A 21,566-nucleotide genomic window follows, 5' to 3' on the forward strand; every position below is an offset into this window, starting at 1 on the left:
AATGAATGACTAACAGAAAAGGCCCTAAGAACACTAGTGACTGAAGCAGACAGCTGAGCCATATTGTCATGAAACTCATAGCTGAGGACAGGAAAGCAGACATGGAAAAATACCTGGAAAGCCTGGAGGTAACTCATGTGATACGGCACATGCCTTATCATGTCCAAAGCCCTAGATTCAAGCTCCAACTCCAATCAGAGCACCATGACACAAGAAAGATTCCATGGACAGTGGAGTGGTACTTTGATATCCCTCCCTCCCTCCCTTCTTCTTTCTCTTCTATCTAAAAATAGAAGACTGAGGGTATGGAAGACAGCTTGCCCCAAATACACACCTATAGTTCTGTTAAAAGAAATAAATATCTCAGGTTCAATATCCTGCACCACCATAAGCCAGAGCTGAATAGTGCTATGGTAGATAGTAGATAGATAGATAACAAAAATGAAAAAAAAAAAAAAAAAGGAATAAATAAATACCAGGGGTAGGAGCAGATAGCATAATGGTTATGCAAACATACTCTCATACCCGAGGCTCCAAAGTCCTAGGTTCAATCCCCTGCACCACCATATATCGGAGCTGAGCAGTGCTCTGGTAAAAATAAATTTAAATAAATAAATAAATGTTTAAAAAAAGGAATACCAGCAATCCTCCAGTAATATATGGATATATACAAAAATCAAACAATCAAAAGTTAAGACACAAATTTACAGAAACCTGTTATCATCCCCAACTTTCTTTTCACATTCTATACAAGTCTTAAGACAATATAAACTTTACCTGTAATAAAGCAACTTTGCAAGCATCTGTCCCCTGTTAGTAACACTCTCTGAGGCTTAAAGGCTTAAGCTGAAGGCTTACCTGTGTGTCCTTGGTCTCTGGTTTAAAGAAGCTGTCCGGCCTGGACTGTGCTGACTTCCAAGCCTAGCAGGACTCGTCATGTAGTCATTAGGAACTGTTGGGGGCTTAACAGGTTCCAGGGTTTTATAAGGAGTATTTCGTCTAAAGAGACATAACAGAAAGGAATAACCAGTAAAAAGTGATAAAATAGTATTTCCCCAAAAACCTGCCATTATCCTTTGTGAACAAGTATAAAACAATTTTTTCCTTATAAGTTTTAATAATAAAATTAAAAAATACTACTAAGAGAGATTCTGGGGGGAGTCAGGCGGTAGCGCAGCTGGTTAAGCACACATGGCACAAAGCTCAAGGACCTGCTCAAGAATCCCAGTTCGAGACCCCAGCTCCCCACCTGCAGAGGAGTCGCTTCACAGACGGTGAAGCAGGTCTGTCTTTCTCTCCCCCTCTCTGTCTTCCCCCTCCTCTCTCCATTTCTCTCTGTCCTATCCAACAATGATGACATCAATAACAATAATAATAACTATAGTTAAAAAAAAAACAAGGGCAACAAAAGGGAATAAATAATAAATATTTTAAAAAATTAATTATTTTTAAAAAGATAAATAATGCTAATATAAACATATACAAGAGACTGGTAAACACAGTTTTCTTAGGGAATGTCAGAGAGGGTCAACTCTCAAGGACTCACACATTTACTTATGTCACAGAAACAACTTCTCCTTTAGCCTCTGAATTCTTTTATAAAATCCAACTGGATTCTTACCCCAACGTTCCCCGGCCTGACATGGGAGGACTCGGTGGCTTCTGAGTAGGAGGATTTGTTCTCGACAGTGTGCCAGTTCTTGCAGGCTGGTTGTTTCCATGCTAAAATGTTCAAAGGAAAGCTTTTATTTTCGTATCAAATTGTTCTCTTGGTGTTTTGACACCATGTTTTTTTGTTTGTTTGTTTGTTTTTTTAATCAGGATGAAAAATAAGGATTCCCAGACAGTTTCAACAGTAGACTTTGGTACTTACTACATTTTAAAAGGTCAAAATACCACTTGCACTTGACTTTATTATTATTAACATTTATACCAAAATTTGGTAAATGCAGATGAAATTATTAGATTCACATATTATCTCAATGCGAAGCATGTTAACTGAGACCAGATATAAACAGTTCAACTTACTTGACTCCCCAAGATTTGAAGAGTACATAAAATCATAATCTACAGCTCAGTAACAATTTACTGAAAAGTTCATCTGAAAGATCATTTGTATTCCAACACTTCAGTAACAAAGTCATAGATGGTGTCTGGTAAACCTTCTTATTGTAAGTCAATAAAAGCAAGGCAACTATCAAAAAATGAGCAAAGCAATAATGTTAGCAAAATTAATGTTCCTATATAAATGCAGATGCCAATATATCTTTGATATATTAACACATCCAAGCTAAATATTGCTGATTTGACTTGAGTTTCAGTATGTTTAATCTACATAAATCCTATGAGGAAAAAAGCAGACAGACATAGGAAAAGTTTTCACATTTTAGTGGCTCTGCAGCCTCTAGGAACACAGTGGGAGTGCTGTGGGTCAAATAAGTGATGTCTCTTACCTTGGCTTTTAGCCACTTTATGTTGGCAAGAAAAGGAGGGAGAAAGTAAAAATTAATTCTAGATCATTTATACCTGATTGGACAGTCTTACATTCAGTTACTCAATCACATTAGTAAGTTCTTACCCAGCCATATTTCAAGTAATTTGTAAATAAAAGGCTAACTACAAGCAGTAGGGAGGTAACATGCTTTTCAAAAGTACACATTCATAAGAAAATCACTCCTTTTTACTCTCATTTTACATAGGTACAAAATTTCTTAGGTCAGCATTTATCCTATGGAACCAATCTAACTGAATCATAAATTTTAAACCTTATTTAAATATAAGCATCACACAACATTAAGTTTAAGGCTTCTTTAATACATAAATTTACGCATGACCGAAGCTTTTACTGGGTATTGAATGAATGCCCAAATGTATTTATCATTTGAATGGTAGCAAAGAAATCTGTAAAGTGATAAACTACAAATGTTAAAATTCAAAAATCACACTGTTTTCAATTTCAGGAAGGGTCTGCTGCTCTTAGCACAGGAAGGGAGGGAGGGAGGGAGGGAATGTATACATATCAGACACAGTAATAATTAGCCAGATTATAAATAAAGAATAAGCAGGGTCTGGACACACACATTTATAATTTCTGGTCCAATACTAAGTAGGACAACGATAATAGGAAGTTATAAGTTGCTCGAGTTGACTGTTATCTTCAGAATCATTTTAGCTAAAATTCAAAGCTGAAGAAAAGTCGCTTTGACTCTGAATAGCACTTTGATCAAAGATGACAGGTATCCCAGACTGCACGCATTTAATGTTTTATAATGCTGTCATATATTTAAGGGTGACACTACTCAGATTTAAGTTTTGAAAAAAGATTTATTAATTTCACGAGTGAGCTCACAGCCCTATTCCATTACATGGTGTCTGGGGCTGAACTTGGAGCCTCACACATGCATTTTGTGCTCTCCTTCTGAGCCATCACTGTGGCTATTCAAATTTAATTTATTTTATTGTATTTTTTTTTTAGTGAACCACTTTAGTGATTATGTTTGTTTTTTAAAAATCTTTTAATTTCACAAGGACCAGCATAAGGATCCCGGTTCGAACCCCAGCTCCCCACCTGCAGGGGAGTCGCTTCACAGGCGGTGAAGCAGGTCCGCAGGTGTCTATCTTTCTCTCCTCCTCTCTGTCTTCCCCTCCTCTCTCCATTTCTCTCTGTCCTATCCAACAACGACAACAACAATAGTAACTACAACAATAAAACAAAACAAGGGCAACAAAAGGGAATAAATAAATAAAATAAATATTTTTTTAAAAATCTTTTAATTTATTTATTATTGGATAGAGACAGAAAGAAATAAAGCAGGGATGGGAAAACAGAAAGGGAGAAATACAGAGACACCTGCAGCCCCACTTCACCATTCATGAAGTTTTCCCCCTGCAGACGGGAGCCAGGGGCTTGAACCCGGATCCTTGAACACTGTAATGTGTGTGCTTAACTTAACCAAGTGTGCCACTGCCTGGCCCCCCCCTCAAATTTAATTTCTAAACCCATCTGTGAAGTATAGAGGCTAGGTAGAATTCCAGACACTGTTTCCAGATAAAATTATGTAATATCGGGAGTCGGGCTTAACGCAGCGGGTTAAGAGCAGATGGCGCAAAGCACAAGAACTGGCGTAAATCCCGGTTCCAGCCCTGGCTCCCCACCTGCAGGAGAGTCACTTCACAAGCGGTGAAGCAGGTCTGCAGGTGTCTATCTTTCTCTCTCCCTCTCTGTCTTCCCCCTCCTCTCTCCATTTCTCTCTGTCCTGTCCAACAACAACGACAACAATAACAACTACAACAATAAAACAACAAGGGCAACAAAAGGGAATAAATAAATAAAATTAATATTTTTTTAAAAATTATGTAATATGTCTAAACAAACACTCAAAATACCAAATTAAAAATTCTGAGTCAACAAGGGCAAGAAAAGGGAAAATAAATAAATTAAAAATTAAAAATAAATAAATAAAATTCTGAGCAACTCAGGAGATGGCACGGTGGATAAAGCATTGGGCTCTCCAGCGTAAGATCCTTAATTCAAGCCCCTTTACCACAAGCTCCAGAGTTGTGCTCTGGCTCACTCTCTCCCTTCTCCCCTCTTCTCATTAATAAAAACAATAAAATAAAAACCACTATCTCTAAGGGGTAGGGAGAAAGCACAAGGGTTATACAAAAGGCTTATATAGCTGGGGCTTTGAGGGCCCAGATTTAATCTTGGTCCCAAATGAAAGCAAGACTTAGACTAACAATGAAAATTATTTTTTTTTTAAAAAAGTTTTATTTATTTATGAGAAAGATATGAGGAAAGAGAAAGAACCAGACATCACTCTGGCACATGTGCTGCTGGGGATCAAACTTGGGACCATATGCTTGAGAGTCCAAAGCTTTACTACTGCGCCACCTCCCAGACCACTAACAATGAAAATTCTAATTGAACTCTGCTACCGTGTGATGGTGTCAATTTTAACCTTTTTGGAGTTCCTCTCAAGAGTGTGAGTGAGTGTGTGTGTGTGTGTGTGTGTCTATTTATTTATATGTGTTGAGGTTGGGGAGCACTGGAAGATTATAAACTATAAATTTTAGAAAATAAACTATACTGGGTAGGAGTAGATAGCATAATAGTTATGTAAACAGACTCTCATGCCGGAGGCTCTCAATCAGCCAGAGCTGAGCAGTGGGAAGGAAGGAAGGAAGGAAGGAAGGGAGGGAGGGAGGGAGACTCAAAATATTCCATCAGCAATTTTTTCCCTCTGAAATGTTTCCAAATCACATGCAAACCTAAATTTTATTTCCTTAAGATCCTATTTAATTTCCTTAACATTGAACATTTGGAAATAAGCCATTTCACCCTGTCCTAGGAATGCTGGACTGAAAATGACAAAACACTCTTTGATGCCGCCATACTCCATATAAGTCTAGCTCTATCTTAGCCATTACCTGTGCAGGCCATAGGTACGAAGTCTATAAGATCACTTCTTTAGCTGAATTGATTAATAAGAGAAGATATTCACTTCTAACATAGGTTTCTTTCTTTCCCCCCCCCCCCCATGAATGTGTGTTTTTTAGTTAGAAGGAAAAGCCAGAATAGGAAAAAAGAGGTGGGAAGGATTAATCTCAAGACAAGTAATAATAAAAAAGAAGTTCCTTAAAATTCAAATCTAGCTTAAAATATCTTCAAAGTGAATTAAATTATCATACAACTTAGTCACATCCTTGGGGAAATGCAAGAAACAAGCAAACAGTGTTTTACATTTGCAATGTGTTCCAACTTTACATATAACTTCTGAGCATGACAGGACAGACTTCACTTTAGGAGTCACAAGAAAAGTAGAACAGAGAAGATCAACCCTTGATTGATCAGGAACGCCAGTTACCTCATGCACACATGCAAGTCAGATCAATCACCTCGGACAAGGAAAAGCTTCAAGATCTTGTCGACTGCTGAGGTTTTTTTTATAACTTTTTGGAACATCAGAAACAAGATCCAACAGCGATTATTCTCTAAGAAAGGGAACTCTATCTAAGTTCAGGGGATTCATTTCCAGAGAGAGTTAAATATTGCAGGTCATGCAAGACGTTTGCAAGATAACTCTAAACAGTTTATAGGCTCCACTTATTGCTTTGATTGATTTAATTTTTTGCTGTCACTGAGACTTCACTGCTGCAGGTCAGTTTTTTTCTTTTTACCTCCAGGGTTATCACTGGGGCTCAGTGCCTGCCCTACGAATCCACTGTTCTGGCAACTTTTTTCCATTGTTGTTATTGCTGTTATTGTTGTTGCTGCTGTTGTTGTTTGACAGGACAGAGAGAAATCGAGAAAGAAGGGGAAGACAGAGAGGGAGAGAGAAAGGTAAACACCTGCAGACCTGCTTCACCACTTGTGAAGTGTGCCCCCCCCCCAACTGGCAGGTGAGGAACCAGGGATTCAAACCAGGATTCTCGAGCTGGTTCTTGCTCTTCACACTATGTGCACTTAACCCGGTATGCTATTCCTCAGCCCCAATTTTTTTTAAAAATTTTTTTAGAAAAAACAGAGTGGGGGAGAAGACACCCTACAGTATTAAAGTTTCTCCCAGAGCCTTGAGGACTCCGCACAGGACAAAGCAGGCACCTTCCTATGTGAACCACCTTAGTGCAGTCATCTGTTCAAGAACAGCTAATTCTGTCATGTTAAAAGATAGGCACAGGCCATCTGAGACCCTGGTGGGCATCTTGGGAAATGAATATGTCAGAAAAGATTCTCTTGAAGAGTGTGCCAGTCTCCCAGGAGGGGGAAGGACAGACCCATGTTAGGACACAGAGGGACCTGAGCCATAAGGCCATAACCCAGAACAGGTCTTGGGGGAAACTGAGCTGTTTCCAGGAGAGAGCATGACCTCACATACATGGATACAAGTGAATCACAAAAGGGGGGGGGGATAGACATGGACAACCAATAATCTCTTTCCAGGAAGTCCATGGGGGGTGGAGGGTATGCACAAACGTACAGACATTTTCTTCATAAGTTCCTGAAATTACATTCACACAGATGCACACTTAGGAATGTAAGCGTTTATAAGTTATTTCCTAAACCAGTTCTGGGAAGCACATCACCCTTATTTTCTAGCCAAGAGATTAACTGGGTGACCACAGTAAATGGAGTCAGTGTAATAGAAAAGTGCTTACCTTGACACCATGGCCCACATCATCCAAAACTGTATAGTCAATAGGTTTCCGTATATACCTTACAGGGCGCTCCATATTTGCAGGCGCTATTATTTTGTGAGTTCTCGATGTATTTTTATTTGTTGTCAAAATACCAATCTCTCTTCGAGCCACTTTCTCTTTATGAATGTCCACAGTCTACATTTTAAATTTGAACAAAGAAAATATTATTTGGCATAGTAAATAACATATGTAATGTCCACACATACTGGACCACATATAGGTGCGGCAGTAAGACTATCACTTGACTATTTTTCGATGACCGCAAACTCTTCCCTTCAAAATCAAGCAAACCCAATGTTCCTGAGGTTCAAAACGGGATTTTTGTAAGTGATTAAAATCTCCAACTAATTTAATGAACTTGATTACGAGAACAATTCTCTAGAAAGAAATATTTTAAGTGTCTACATGTTTTTAAAATTCCTTCCTTTTCTAACAGAGTCAACATAAGTTTAATGGTAATTTTAACACAACTCTATCTGATATCAAGTTAAGTTTGAAGATTTCTAACTTCACAGAGGGAGAAATTTCCTACTTCATAAAAGCTTTAAATATACGCATGTATGAAGCAACACTCCCTGTGGAGTTCTCCTAATCTCCTGAATGCTGTCTCTAGAAGGTCACCTGACAGGTAGAGCCTCCTGGAGTTTCCCAGGCACTGCCCTGTTCATAAGCTCTCCCTGGCAAATTCATTGACATTCTGCTTTAAAATAGCATTTATACACACATAATCTTTTCAGTCTATTTTTATCTATTCTAAATCTCTCTTCTTAGCTGCAGAATCAAATATAGAAGTGTGCAATGTTACTCTCAAATATTTTGATGGTAAATAAAAATAAATGTAAGCCCAACCTGGAAGCAACCCAGGTATCCAAGAACAGATGAGTGGCTGAGCAAGTTGTGGTGTATATATACACACATACAATGGAATACTACTCAGCTATAAAAAATGGTGACTTTACCGTTTTCAGCTGATCTTGGATGGACCTTGAAAAACTCATGCCCCCGGCTCCCCACCTGCAGGGGAGTCACTTCACAGGCAGTGAAGCAGGTCTGCAGGTGTCTGTCTTTCTCTCCCCCCGTCTTCCCCTCCTCTCTCCATTTCTCTCTGTCCTATCCAACAACGACGACATCAATAACAACAACCATAATAACGTAGTTCTATTTAATTGCTCCATACCAGTTATTTTTCAGGCTGTGTAAGTGATCAAATATCTAGTGCTTACTTCATGAAATGCAATGCCATTAAGTCTAATCATATCTACCTCTAGGTGCCAGATATTTGTTCCCTTCTTATTTCCAGTACTTCTGGTCAATCTACCATCACCCTTCACACTGGCTACTGTGTTAACCTTCCACTAGCCCTCTCTTGCTTCCACTCTGTGACCTCTTCTCAACCTGTTCTATATGGCGGAGCCTCAGTAATATTCACCAAAAAAGCAAAATGAAGAAAGGAAACTAAAAACAAAAGAAGAAGACTGACAAGGTCCTGAGTGGTGGTATACCTGTTTGAGCACACATTACAGTAAGCAAGGACCTGGGTTCAAGCCTCTGCTCCCCACCTGCAGGAGGAAGCTTCACGAGTGGGGAAGCAGGGCTGCAGGTGTCTCTCTCTCTCTCTCCCTCCCCCTTCTGAATTTCTCTCTCTGTGTCTTTATCCATACTATCTATACTTTTTGTGAAATCATGTTCAAATCTAGTTAAATAAATATCCTGTGTGATTCCCAGACCTCATTGGAAAAACAAATTCAAAGTTACTTCCATATATATACATTTTTTTCAAACATCTTGGAGTATGAAACTCTCCTTAAAATCATCAATTTTGGGGAGTCGGGCGGTAGCGCAGCAGGTTAAGCGCATGTGGCAACAAATGAAAGGATTCTGGTTCGAGCCCCCGGCTCCCCACCTGCTGGGGAGTCGCTTCACAAGTGGTGAAGCAGGTCTTCAGGTGTCTACCTTTCTCTCCCCCTCTGTCTTCCCCTCCTTTCTCCATTTCTTTCTGTCCTATTTAATAACAATGACATCAGTAACAACAATAATAATAACTACAACAATAAAAAAAACAAGAGCAACAAAAAAGGGAATAAATTATTTTATTTATTAAAAAATCTATTTTCAGGAGTTGGACAGTAGTACAGTGGGTTAAGCGCAGGTGGCGCTAAGCGCATGGACCGACTAAGGATCCTAGTTCCCACCTGCAGGGGAGTCACTTCACATGCGGTGAAGCAGATCTGCAGGTGTCTGTCTTTCTCCACCCCCCCATGTCTTCCCCTCCTCTCTCCATTTCTCTCTGTCCTATCCAACAACGATGACATCAACAATAACAAAAAACAAGGGCAACAAAAAGGAAAATAAATATTTTTCTAAAAATTTTTAATCGATTTTCACCCTATAATCACACACTGCAAAACTACTAGAGATCACCTTTCAAATAAACTTGAAATATTTTTCTCCAAGTCTACTCCCTTCTCCAGCCACCCAGTACAAATCACAACCTGTCCAATAATACAAATCCATCCACATGTCCAGGTGAGCAAGAAATGCAGAGCAGGGTTGGAACATTGGCATAACCTCCTTGCACCAATAAACAAACAAAACCCCACCTTTTTTAAGTCCAGAAAGGGGTGGGAAAATAGCAAAATGATTATACAAAGAGACTCTTGTGCCTGAGGCTTCAAAGTCCCAGGTTCAATCCCCCACACCACTATAAACCAGAGCTGAGAAGTGGTCTGGTAAAAAATATAATAATATAATTTAAGAGACTCTCATGCCTGTGGCTCCAAAGTCCCAAGTTCAATCCCCTGGACTACCATAAGCCAGAGCTGAGCAGTGCTCTGGTAAAAATAAATAAATAAATAATAAAATTTTAAAAAATAAAGTCCAGAAAATAAGCATTCCTTTGAAGACATGGAGGAAATCACACAGGTAGGAGAAAAAAAATTTTTTTTTTGGGGGGGGTCAATCAGGTTAATGGGCTCACAGATGTTCATTTCATCATTACAAAAGTTATAACATGGTTGTTGGGCGGTAGCGCAGCGGGTTAAGCGCACGTGGCGTAAAGCGCAAGGACCGCCATAAGAACCCCGGTTCGAGCCCCTGGATCCCCACCTGCAGGGGAGTCGCTTCACAGGCGGTGAAGCAGGTCTGCAGGTGTCTATCTTTCTCTCTCCTTCTCTGTCTTCCCCTCCTCTCTCCATTTCTCTCTGTCCTATCCAACAATGACAACAACAATAATAACGGCAACAAAAAGGAATAAATAAATATTAAATAAGAAAAACATTTGAAGTTATGACAAGTTTATATACGTTTATTCTCCCAAATAGATCATATGTAAGATGATATTTTCCTGGTGCCAGGGATCAAACCCAAGGACTCACAACTGTTAAGGTGTTTCTACCACTGACCTACATCCCCAGTGAGTATTAAGATGATATTAAAGTCTTTAATTACACACAAAGTACAAACAGCATGGAGGAAAAAAAGGATTGGTATTCCTGGAGTGTTGGTATGCTTCTAAATTCTGCTTCTAAGACCCCTTCTGGGTTCAGAGGACCTAGTGGGGGTTGTATTGTTATATGGGAAACTGGAGTATGTTATGCATGTACAAACTATTGTACTTACTGTTGAATGTAAAACATTAATTCCTCAATAAAAAAATAAACAAATAAATTAAAAAAGACCCCTTCTGTTACACTGCTGGAGGCCGTGGTCTCTTTACATAATTATTGTTTTCATCGGTTTAATCCCCACTGGTTCGCTATTTTCCTTCTCCCCACCCCCATCCTACGTATGACACTTCCGCCTCAGGAGATATAAAAGACAGGGCTTTCTAATGAAGAGAGAGAAGATTAGATTGCTGAATTGCATCCCCGCTCGTCAGTAAAGACTGAACTGCGTTCCCAGCTCAGCCATGAGTCCCTGGTCGTCTGTCTACCGCCAGTCAAAGCTAGCTAGACTGGCATTGGAGTAGCATCAAAAGACTATCATAAAAGAAACCTCAATTTAGGCAGTCCAGAAAGAAGAAAGATGATGATAAAGAAAAATCCAGAGTAAGAAACAGACTAAGAGGCATGAAATTATACCTATATAAGAGATTACAGAAAACATTAAGTAGCATGACTGATGAAAAGGCAAAATCTATTCTTACCAAGAGATACTAACAAAAGACTAAATATCGAGTTGTCAGAAAAGTCATGACACATTTTTGCATAGAAAAAACAGAGAAGTACCTCATGACTTTTCCAACAACCTGATATTTAGGTAATTGAACTTAAAGATTGCCTTTTTAAAATGTATTTACTCCTTTTTGTTGCCCTTGTTGTTTATTGTTGTTGTAGTTTTGTTGTTATTGATGTTATTGTGGTTAGATAGGACGGAGAGAAATGGAGAGAGGAGGGGAAGAGAAAGACAGACACCTACACCTGCTTCACCGCCTGTGAAGCGACTCCTCTGCAGGTGGGGAGCCAGAGGCTCAAACCGGGATCCTTACACCAGTCCTTGCGCTTTGCACCAACTACGCTTAACCCGCTGCACTACCGCCGGACTCCCAAGATTGCCTTTTAAAGGATCAAGCAGGCTCTTTTAAGAGGGCTGGGACTTACAAAGGAATGATTAAAATATTCCAAAAATTATTCTATTTAGAAAGAAAAACATTTTCTATTTTTTGTTTATTTATAAAAAGGAAACACTGACAAAATCATAGGATAAGAGGAAAACATTTTCTTAACAAACGCCGAAGTAAAGGTCAGTTTAATAAATACACAGACAAGGCTTTAAATGCATCTTTTAAGATATGACTATTTAAAACTATTCTACAAAACTATTAGCTATGTTTGTTTTTTTCTTTGGGGGGGGCAGAAAGAAAGAAAGGGAGATTGCATGTGCTTCTTTTAAAGTTTTTCCCCAAAAGTCCATTATCAAAAGACAGGAAAGTAGAAGACACTGCAAAGCTACTTAATGTTTCACACAATATCATACTGGGAAAGCCTACTATTCTCACAACTGCTACTGCCAACACAGAGAGAGTATTATAGGTTTCAAGCAAAGAACTTTATATATGAAAGTAAAAGCACAATCAATGTGCACTGCAAGAAAAAGTACAGAATGAAAATCGAAACACTTTTGCCCTGAATAGAAAAAGGAGAAGAGTATGAAAGGAGAAGAAAAAGTATAAAAGAGTCCTGAGACAAGTCACACAGAGAAAGCCTTCAGCCAAGAAAGAGACAATCTTTGTCTGTTACTGCTTATTTGGACCAGACTCTGGAAATGGCCCTATGCCCAAAATTTTGTTACAGTGCTTTGTTCAATAAGCTTGAAACAAGGTCCCAATCAACTGCAAAGCTAACTTGATTCAGAATGACCTATATACACACTATAAAATAGATCTATTTAGAAGAGATGAGCTACAAAATAAGACTCTGGTGGAAAAACATAATACGGAATACTTGGATCACAGTTATTCTGAAATATTCTACCCTGGGAAAAACTGGGTATGTCACTAACACTTGGGCCCATGCCTGATTTTTTTTTTTTATAGTTCCAAGCAATGACATTTTCCTGTCTCCTCCTCTCCTGCTTAAGAGCATAAGGTACACACTATAAAACATTCCACATGGTAGGACTACATCAAACTACATCTTTTTTGTTTACTTTAGTGCTAATTTTGTTTGACCCAGACCAGAACGTAAGATAAATAATAAGTTTTTAAAGAGAATGTTTAGAAAATATCAGGCTGCAGTTATGACCAGTTATACCTTCTCCAGTATACTACTTCTAAGAATGAGTATTTCTTTTGCTATTTCATATCACTCTCGTGTTTTAGATTCTGCTAAGATGTCAGGCATTCTAACCTAATGACTGAAAGCAAGGACTCAGGAATCACAATCAGTACACAAATTTAAAAAGCAGACTCTAACTTAAGAGCTCTGCGATCTTATTCAAGTTACTTAACCATGCCATCAGTACTCTTACCACAGTTTTCTTTTTTTTTTTTTTTTTTGCCTCCAGGGTTATTGCTAGGGCTCGGGTAATTACACAACAAATCCACTGCTCCTGGGAGCCATTTTTTCCCCCTTTTGTTGCCCTTGTTATTTTTTTTTACCATTATTGTGGTTATTATTGTTTTTGTTATTGATGTCGTTGCTGTTGGGTATGAAAGAGAAATGGAGAAAGAAGGGGAAGAAAGAGAGGGGAAAAGAAAGAGAGACACCTGCAGACCTGCTTGACCACTTGTGAAGCGACTCCCCTGCAGGTGGGGAGCCAGGGGCTCGAACCGGGATCCTTACGCTGGTCCTTGCGCTTTGCACCACGTGCGCTTAGCCCACTATGCTACCGCCCAATCCCCTTTGTTAATTTTTTATTATTGGATAGGAGAGACAGAAACTGAGAGAGGAGGGAACACAGAAGGGAGAGAGACAGCGTGACACCTGCAGCCCTGTTTCACCACTCGTGAAGCTTTCCCCCTGCAGGTGGGTACTAGGGGTTTGAACCAAGTTCCTTGCACACTGTAAAATGTGCACTCAACCAGGTACACCACTGCCTGCCCCACCCAAATTTTTTTTATTTTATTTTGGAGAGAGATGCAGAGAGAGACACACAGAGAAACACCAGAGCACTGCTAAACTCTGGCTTATGATGGTGTAAGGGATTGAACCCGGGACTTTGGAGCCTCAGGTATGACCGTCTCTTTACATAACCATTATGCTATCTCCCCCAGTACTATATGACTCTTATAAGTAACAACTACATTAAAGATACTTATAGAGAGAAGATATTAAAGCCACAAAGTGATAGCCAATTAAATCTGGAGGATTGTCTTGCCTTTCTAAAATGTTGTCAAAATGACTGTCATATAATTAATACCCAATACAATATACACTTTTCTCCCCCAGAAGGATAAAGAGAATGGGGGGACAGTAAGTAAGAACTTTGAATAAATCTTTGGATATAAGAAGGAAGCGGAGGCAAGGGAAATAACTGATCATAACAGAAGCAGCTAGAACCCAAACACCCACACCAGCATGGCGCTGAAAGGAGGGGGAGAAGTGTGGCCACCTCCAAGACACTCAAAAATTTAATGTGACATGTTATATAGACCACAAAAATAAAGAACACAATTTAAAACACACACACACACACACACACACACACATACACACACACACACACACACACACTGAGATAACCACTTGATACCCACTCATAAAGATGGCTGTGAAAACAAAAGATAACAACAAGCCATGGTGAGGATTTAGAGGAATCTAAACCCTCACATACTGCCGGTAGGAATATAAAATGGTGCAGTCACTTTAGAAAAGAGTTGGCAGTTCGTCATATGGCTCAACAGACTTGCCATATGATACAGCAACTCTACTCCTGGCATGCACCCAATGTAACCAAAAACATATGTTCACTTAGAAACTTGTACACAAATGTTCCAGCAGTATTTATACATGACACCCAAAGGGGGGGGGGGGGTAGACCCAAGTAGTCATTAACCGGTACATGGATAAATAAATGTCTTTAGAATGGATTCATAATTTGGCAATAAAAAGGAGTAAGTACTGAAAAAAGCTACAACATAGATGAACCTTGAAAACATTATATATGAGTTCTATCTCAATAAATAAAACTTTTTAAAATGAGGGACAGAGCTAAAAGCTAGAGAACAAGTATTGATAAAAAATACTAAACAGTGAAATCCCTGGTTCTTCCACTCCCCGTGTTCTCAGAGTATCGGCATTTCTTTCACGAGTGTTACTCAAAGAAATTAGAAGACTGGGTGCCAGGAAGTGGAGTACCAAGTTAAGTGCACACAGTCCGAAGTGCAGAGGATCCAGGTTCAAGTCCCCACTCCCCACCTGCAGGAGGTCTGCTTCACAAGCAGTGAAGCAGGCCTGTGGGTGTTATTTCTCTCTCCCTATCTTCCCCTCCTCTCTCAATTTCTCTCCGTCCTATCCAATAAAGTGGAAAAAACGGCCGCCAGGAGTAGTGGATTCACAGTGCAAGCACCAAGCCCCAGCAATAACCCTGAGGCAGGGGAAAAAAAAAGAGAGAGAGAGAGAAGATTCTCCACTGCTTAAGTAGAATGGCATAAGAAAAAAGACTTCTGGTTCGAGCCCCCGACTCCCCACCTGCAGGGGAGTCACTTCACAAGCGGTGAAGCAGGTCTGCAGGTGTCTTTCTCTCCCCCTCTCTGTCTTCCCCTCCTCTCTCCATTTCTCTCTGTCCTATCCAACAAAAACAACAGTAATGACAACAATAATGACACCAACAAGGGTAACAATTGGGCAACAAAAATGGGGAAAATGGTCTTAGGAGCAGTGGATTCGTAGTGCAGGCACCAAGCCCCAGCAATAACCTGGAAGGAAAAAAAAAAAAAAAGACTTCTATATATTGAAATTTTGGGGTAACTCTGCACAGCTTTGACCAATCATCCCAACAAATAACAGTTTCTTGTTCTTTCATTTAAGCAGATAGCCAAGGAATATCAATTTGAAGCAGTGTTTCATAAGGAGAGGGAGACTAAGATAAAATTGAAAGACAGATATAGCAGAGTAGGACAAAGTTTAAGGGACTATTAAAAATCGGTGGTTCATTGTAATCCCTTCAGTGGTATCTAACTGGCTTTTAGCCATATTCACACATTATCAAGAGGAGTGAGAACAAATTGTGAAATGAACTCCAATGATAAACATCTGGGCTCATAATAGCTATATGCTTTCAGCTCAAGTGAGACACAGGAAAGCAGAAAATAAAATTTGTTACAGAATGCGAATCACAACTCCGAGAGTAAAGAAGCAGGGCAGGCCGTGCCAAGAGAGTTTTAGTTGGCCTGAGGAGCAGAGTCGGAGTAAACCAGGACAGGCTGGATCAGATTAAAGAAAAAAGGCAGTTTGCTGATAAGAGTAAAAACAGACAACTCAAATACAGAAACTGATCTTAATCAAAGTTAACTGATAAGCTTTTTTCAAAACTCAGATTCACTTTGTTTTTGTTTTTTTCTCCTCCTTTTACTGAGGCCAAATTAAAAGTGACAGACTTTATATCTTAAATTCACTAATGTCTTCTCTTTTATCAGGATTATCAACTGGGGGTATTTATGTTAGATTAGATAGCCTGAGTACACTCACTAATCAACCACTTAAATGGGGCCAGGTGGTGGTGCACCTGGCTGAGCCCACACGTCATAACTAAGCACCAGAACCTGACTTTAAGCTTTCACTCCCCACCTACAGAGGGAACTCTTCACAAGCAGTGAGGCCGGTCTGCAGGCAAACGCTAGAAGAAGAAGAAAGCAGGTCTGCAGGTGTCTCTCTTTCTCCCTATCTCTATCTGCCCTCTCTCAATTTCTCTCTATCCTATCAAATAAAATAGGAAGGGAGGGTATGCCTAAACAAGTCGACAGGCTGAGAGCATCTTTAAAAATCCTTAGTCCAGGGAGTCGGGTGGTAGTGCAGCAGGTTAAGCGCACATGGCGCAAAGACCATCTTAAGGATCCCAGTTCGAGCTCCTGGGTCTCCACCTGCAGGGGAGTCGCTTCACAGGTGGTGAAGCAGGTCTGCAGGTATCTCTCTTTCTCTCCCACTCTCTATCTTCCCCTCCTCTCTCCATTTCTCTCTGTCCTATCCAACAACGATGACATCAATAACAATAGTAACTACAACAAGGGCATCAAAAGGAAATAAACAAACAAACAAACAAACAAGCACTTAATGTTGCTGTGAAAGAAACTCCAGTTGCCCTGGCAGGGCCAGACCAGATGATTTTAAAGGCCGTATATGGCCTGCAAGCCAGATGTTTCCCACCACTGCAGCAGAACATCAATGAGTGGAACAAAGGCCTGTCCACACCTTAACTGCGGCCCAGAGAAACCACCTGCAGGCTTCTGACCTTCCGAACTATAACATAATGAACCTGTGTTGCCTTAAGCCACTTAATCGGTGAAGTAGAGGAAATCGGCATTTTAGCACGTGCATGGATACCGACATGGAGACAGACAGGAGGGAAGGAAAAGTGTCCTGGAAAATGTAACATGCTATTTGTTTCATTGGTTAGAGGCATACAGAGGGAAATGGATAGGGAGGGGGAGAATGGATAGAGGAAGAACGAGACACCTGCAGCACTGCTTCACTGCTCGTGAAGCTTCCTCCCTGTAGATGGGGAATGTAACGATGAACTTTCCAGGTTCAAAACTAAATAGTTCAGGAATAATGACATCCCTATAACATATGGGCAAAGAAAACTGGGAATACACCTTCAGTTTACTATCCCAATGGCATCCCTCCAGCGCTACACGGAGACAGCAAAAATAAGATCTTCAGATAAATTCACAATCAAGACTTGGGAGACAAACAGAATGAGGATCACCTCTACCATAAGGAAGATGCAGCATAAATACTCAAGCCCATGCAATAAGGTCTCCAACGAATATTAATCCAAAAAGAAAAAGAAAAAAGTAACACGAAAGATACAAAAACAATGGCAATTCCTTGGAGTTCACCTACTTAAATTACACTTAGTGCAAATGCAGTTTACTAGCTGCATTTAAGATATTTACCAAAAAAAAAAAAAGTTATTTATGCTGTATTTCTTACACTGTATTGTTTGAAAATCCACTCTTGCTTAAAAAGAAATCTTAGGTAGCCGGGTGGTGGTGCACTGGGTTAAGCGCACATGGTGGAAAGCACAAGGACCAGCATCAGGATCCATCCCAGTTCGAGCCCCCGGCTACAGGTGTCTGTCTTTCTCTCGATTGCAATAACAACAATAACAACAACAATGGAAAAAAGAAAAAGAAAGAAATCTTAAACGGGGTTGGGCTGTGGTGTGCCAGGTTAAGCATAGTACAAAGTACTATGTGCTATGTACAAAAGCACAAGGACCCATGCATGCAAGCATCCCCCCCGGTTCCGAACCTACACTCCCCACCTGCACAGGGGTCGCTTCACAAGCGGTGAAGCAGGTCTACAGGTATCCTTCTTTCTCTCCCTCTCTCTAGCTCCCCCTCCCTTCTCAATTTCTCTCTGTCCTAGCGAATAAAAAAAATGAAGAAAATGGATACCAGGAGCAGTGGATCCGTAGTGCCAGCACTGAGCCCCAGCAAAAAACCTGGAGGCAAAAATAGAAAAAGATAAAAGCTGAAAGTAAAAAAGGAAAGATAGGGGGTTGGGCAGTGGTGCACCTATTTAAGTGCACTTTTTTTTTTTTTTTAGAATTTATTTACTTATTCAGGAGAAAGACAGGCAGAGAGAGAAAGAACCAGACGTCACTTTGGTACATGTACTGCCGGGGATTGAACTCAGGACCTCATGGCTGAGAATCCAGTGCTTTATCCACTGCGCCACCTCCCGAACCACTTCAGTGCACTTATTACCAACCAAGGACCTGGTTTTGAACCCATCCTCCACTTGCAGGGGATCTGTTTCATGAGTGATGAAGCAGGTTTGCAAATGTCTTTCTCTCCTCCTCTCTTCATTTCTCCCCTTCTTATCGAAAAGAAAGGAAGGAAGGGAGGGAGGGAGGGAGGAAGGGCCACCAAGAACGGTGGATTTATAGTACTAGCACAAAGCCCCTGCAATAACCCTGATGCCAATTTAAAAAGACTTAAGAAAAGAAAGACGGTCACCTGGTTGAGCGCATACATTACAATCCTCCAGGCTCAGGTTTAAGGCCCCAGCCCCTAACTGCAGGGGGAAAACTTCACAAGTGGTGAAGCAGTGCTGCAGGTATCTCTCCTTCCCCCCCTCAATTTCTGGCTCTCTATCCAATTAATAAAGAGAATAAAAAAATTTAAAAAGAGGAAGAAATATCAAATATCAGCATGAAATACAGGAAGGTAATATAAAATAAACTGTAGTAAAAATGATTCCTAAAGACAGAGAATTCTTTATTCCGTGGTAGCACTATAACATAAACAGCTAAAATGAAAGTATTCAATAAAGCTTTTATAATGTATGTGCTGTGGTTCAGAAAGAACAGTGGAAGCATTAGAGAAGGTCACAATCAAGTTTGGTGGGGGGGACAACGTTAGAAAAAATGAACACATGTCACTGTACAAACACTGCAGGTGGCTAGAAAGGAAACCAGCTAGAAAGGGGGATCTAAAAATAGTCCTCGAACTGTGATTCTGACTTTCTTTATTTGGATTTTCAAACGACTTCAGAGCTAAAATGTGTACAATTTGTTTTTAACCAACGGGCTTACTTTAGAAATAGAATCTGCCATAATTCAATACACCTTATTTGTCTTAGAAATCTCCAAGTGCCACTTGCAATTAAGAAACTAATGAAATTTTAAATTGGAAAAATCTTAATGGTGAAATAAATTACCCCTAATTAGCTAAGAGAAAAATTCCTATGACAGCAAATTAGCTGGTCTCTTACAAAATATTTAAGGATATTGCAGGTTCTTTATAGGCTTTCTCTGTCTTTGAAAAGAATTTACAGGGGCTTCACAGTAGCACACTCAGCTAAGTGCACATGTTAAAAAGTCCAAGAACCCAGGTTCAAATCCCTGGTCCCCACCTACAGAGTAGAGGCTTTACAAGTGGTGACGCAGTGCTGCAGGTGTGGTTCAAATCCCTGGTCCCCACCTACAGAGTAGAGGCTTTACAAGTGGTGACACAGTGCTGCAGGTGTCTCTGTCTCTCCTTCTCTATTCCCCTTCCATCTCAATTTCTCTGTCCTAGCAAATAAAAACAGTAGTAAAATAAATTAAGTACAAAAAAGATAAAACAAAAAGAAATTACAATAAAGCCTGAAAACACTTAGGAAGAGACTCAAAATGTAAACAAAAACAGTGCCTCTAAAAGGTTAAGACAGGGGCCAGGCAGTCGCAGGAAGCTTTACCAGCAATGAAGCAGTGCTGCAGGTGTCTCTTACTTAGTCTTCCCTCCGCCCCTCTCAATGTCTCTCTATAGAAAAATAAAATAAATTTAACTTAAAAAGGAGGGGGGGGGTAAGACATGGAAATGATTTTGAAATATGAAACTATTAGTCCAAAACCACAATCTGTTATTTACCACCTGAATCTAATCTTAAGGAAACAACAGACAGAGCCATAGTGGCTGATAGTCTACCAATTAATTGGCCTGTAACTAAATATTTCAAAGTCAGATAAAATCAAGGGAGACAGAAACTGTTAAGGATTCAAGAGGCTAAGAAGACAGAACAACTAAATCCTTCTGAGCTGGATTCTTTTCCTGCAAAGCTGCTGGAACCAGAGGATAAGCTGGTAATAATTATCAATGTCAGCCACCTAGTTTTGGCTATTGCACTGTGGTTATGAAGTGAGTGGGCTTGTGTCAAGAAAATACACTTAACAGCATTCAGGGGCTATGGAACAGCCAGACAGCAAGTTCTTCTCAAACCTTCTATACCGGGGGATTCAGCGGTAGTACAGCAGGTTAAGCACACATGGCTCAAAGCGCCAAGGACGGCATAAAAGATCCTGGTTCGAGCCCCCTGCTCCTCACCTGCAGGGGAGTCGCTTCACAAGCAGTAAAGCAGGCCTGTAGGTGTCTGTCTTTCTCTCCCCCTGTATTCTCCTCTCTCCATTTCTCTCTGTCCTATCCAACAACGAGAGCAATAACAACAACAATAATAATAACAATGATAAACAACAAGGGCAACAAAAAGGAAAAAAATAAGCCTCCAGGAGCAGTGGATTCATAGTGCAGGCACCAAGCCCCAGCAAGAACCCTGGAGGCAAAAAAAAAAAAAAAAATCTATACCTTCAACTTTTCAGACAACATAAAATACTTCTCCTCCCCCAAAGTATTCCTACTATAAAGTATTCCTATTACTTAGTCATAAAAGTGATAATGGGACATAATGTTAGCGCAGTTTCAGAGATATTTTAGTGACAACTGTTTCACTAGCATAGGAAGGAACACAATCAAATTGTGTTTCTGTAAGAAGACACATCATTTTTTTCAGTCAACTGAAACTGAAGGGAATGGTCCTAAAGTCTCCTCATCAAACTCCTCTAAAAAGATTGTGGGGCGGGCTGGCGGTGGGTGGCACACATTAGTTACCATGTGCAAGGACCTGTCTACCTGTGGGGGGGGGGTGGACTTCAGAAATGGTGCAGCACTGAGTCTCTCTCCCTATCTCCTGTCTTATCTTCTATCAAATAAAATTAATAACTCTTGGGGGGTAGATAACATAATGGTTATGCAAAGAGTCTCTCGTGCCTGAGGTTCCGAAGTCCGACATTCCATCCCCCACACCATCAAAAGCTAGAGCTGATAAATGCTTTGGTAAAAATTAATTAATTATTCAGTTAATTAATTAACAACTTTTTTAGCTGAAAAAAATATTATGAGGTTGGTGAATAGCTCACTCAGATTTAAAAAAAGAAGAGAGAAA

The 21,566-nt window shown here is 40.0% G+C and overlaps 1 protein-coding gene across 15 annotated transcripts in view; it reads right to left on the bottom strand.

Annotated features, from left to right (window-relative positions):
- Positions 1-21,566, bottom strand: part of ABI1 (abl interactor 1) — a 79,574-nt gene that overhangs the window by 19,010 nt on the left and 38,998 nt on the right. For 9 of the 15 annotated variants that reach the window (XM_007526555.3, XM_060192329.1, XM_007526515.3 and 6 more), the window contains exons 3-6: positions 7,159-7,335; positions 2,454-2,468; positions 1,622-1,722; positions 859-999 (exon numbers count right to left, since the gene is read on the bottom strand). In XM_007526555.3, the coding sequence (XP_007526617.1) occupies positions 859-999; positions 1,622-1,722; positions 2,454-2,468; positions 7,159-7,335 (434 nt within the window). The remainder of the gene's footprint in view (positions 1-858; positions 1,000-1,621; positions 1,723-2,453; positions 2,469-7,158; positions 7,336-21,566) is intronic. The other 6 variants (XM_060192330.1, XM_007526595.3, XM_007526547.3 and 3 more) reach the window with 1 other exon arrangement.

The sequence above is a fragment of the Erinaceus europaeus genome, chromosome 6, assembly GCF_950295315.1.
Source record: "Erinaceus europaeus chromosome 6, mEriEur2.1, whole genome shotgun sequence".
Classification (NCBI taxonomy): Eukaryota; Metazoa; Chordata; class Mammalia; order Eulipotyphla; family Erinaceidae; genus Erinaceus; species Erinaceus europaeus.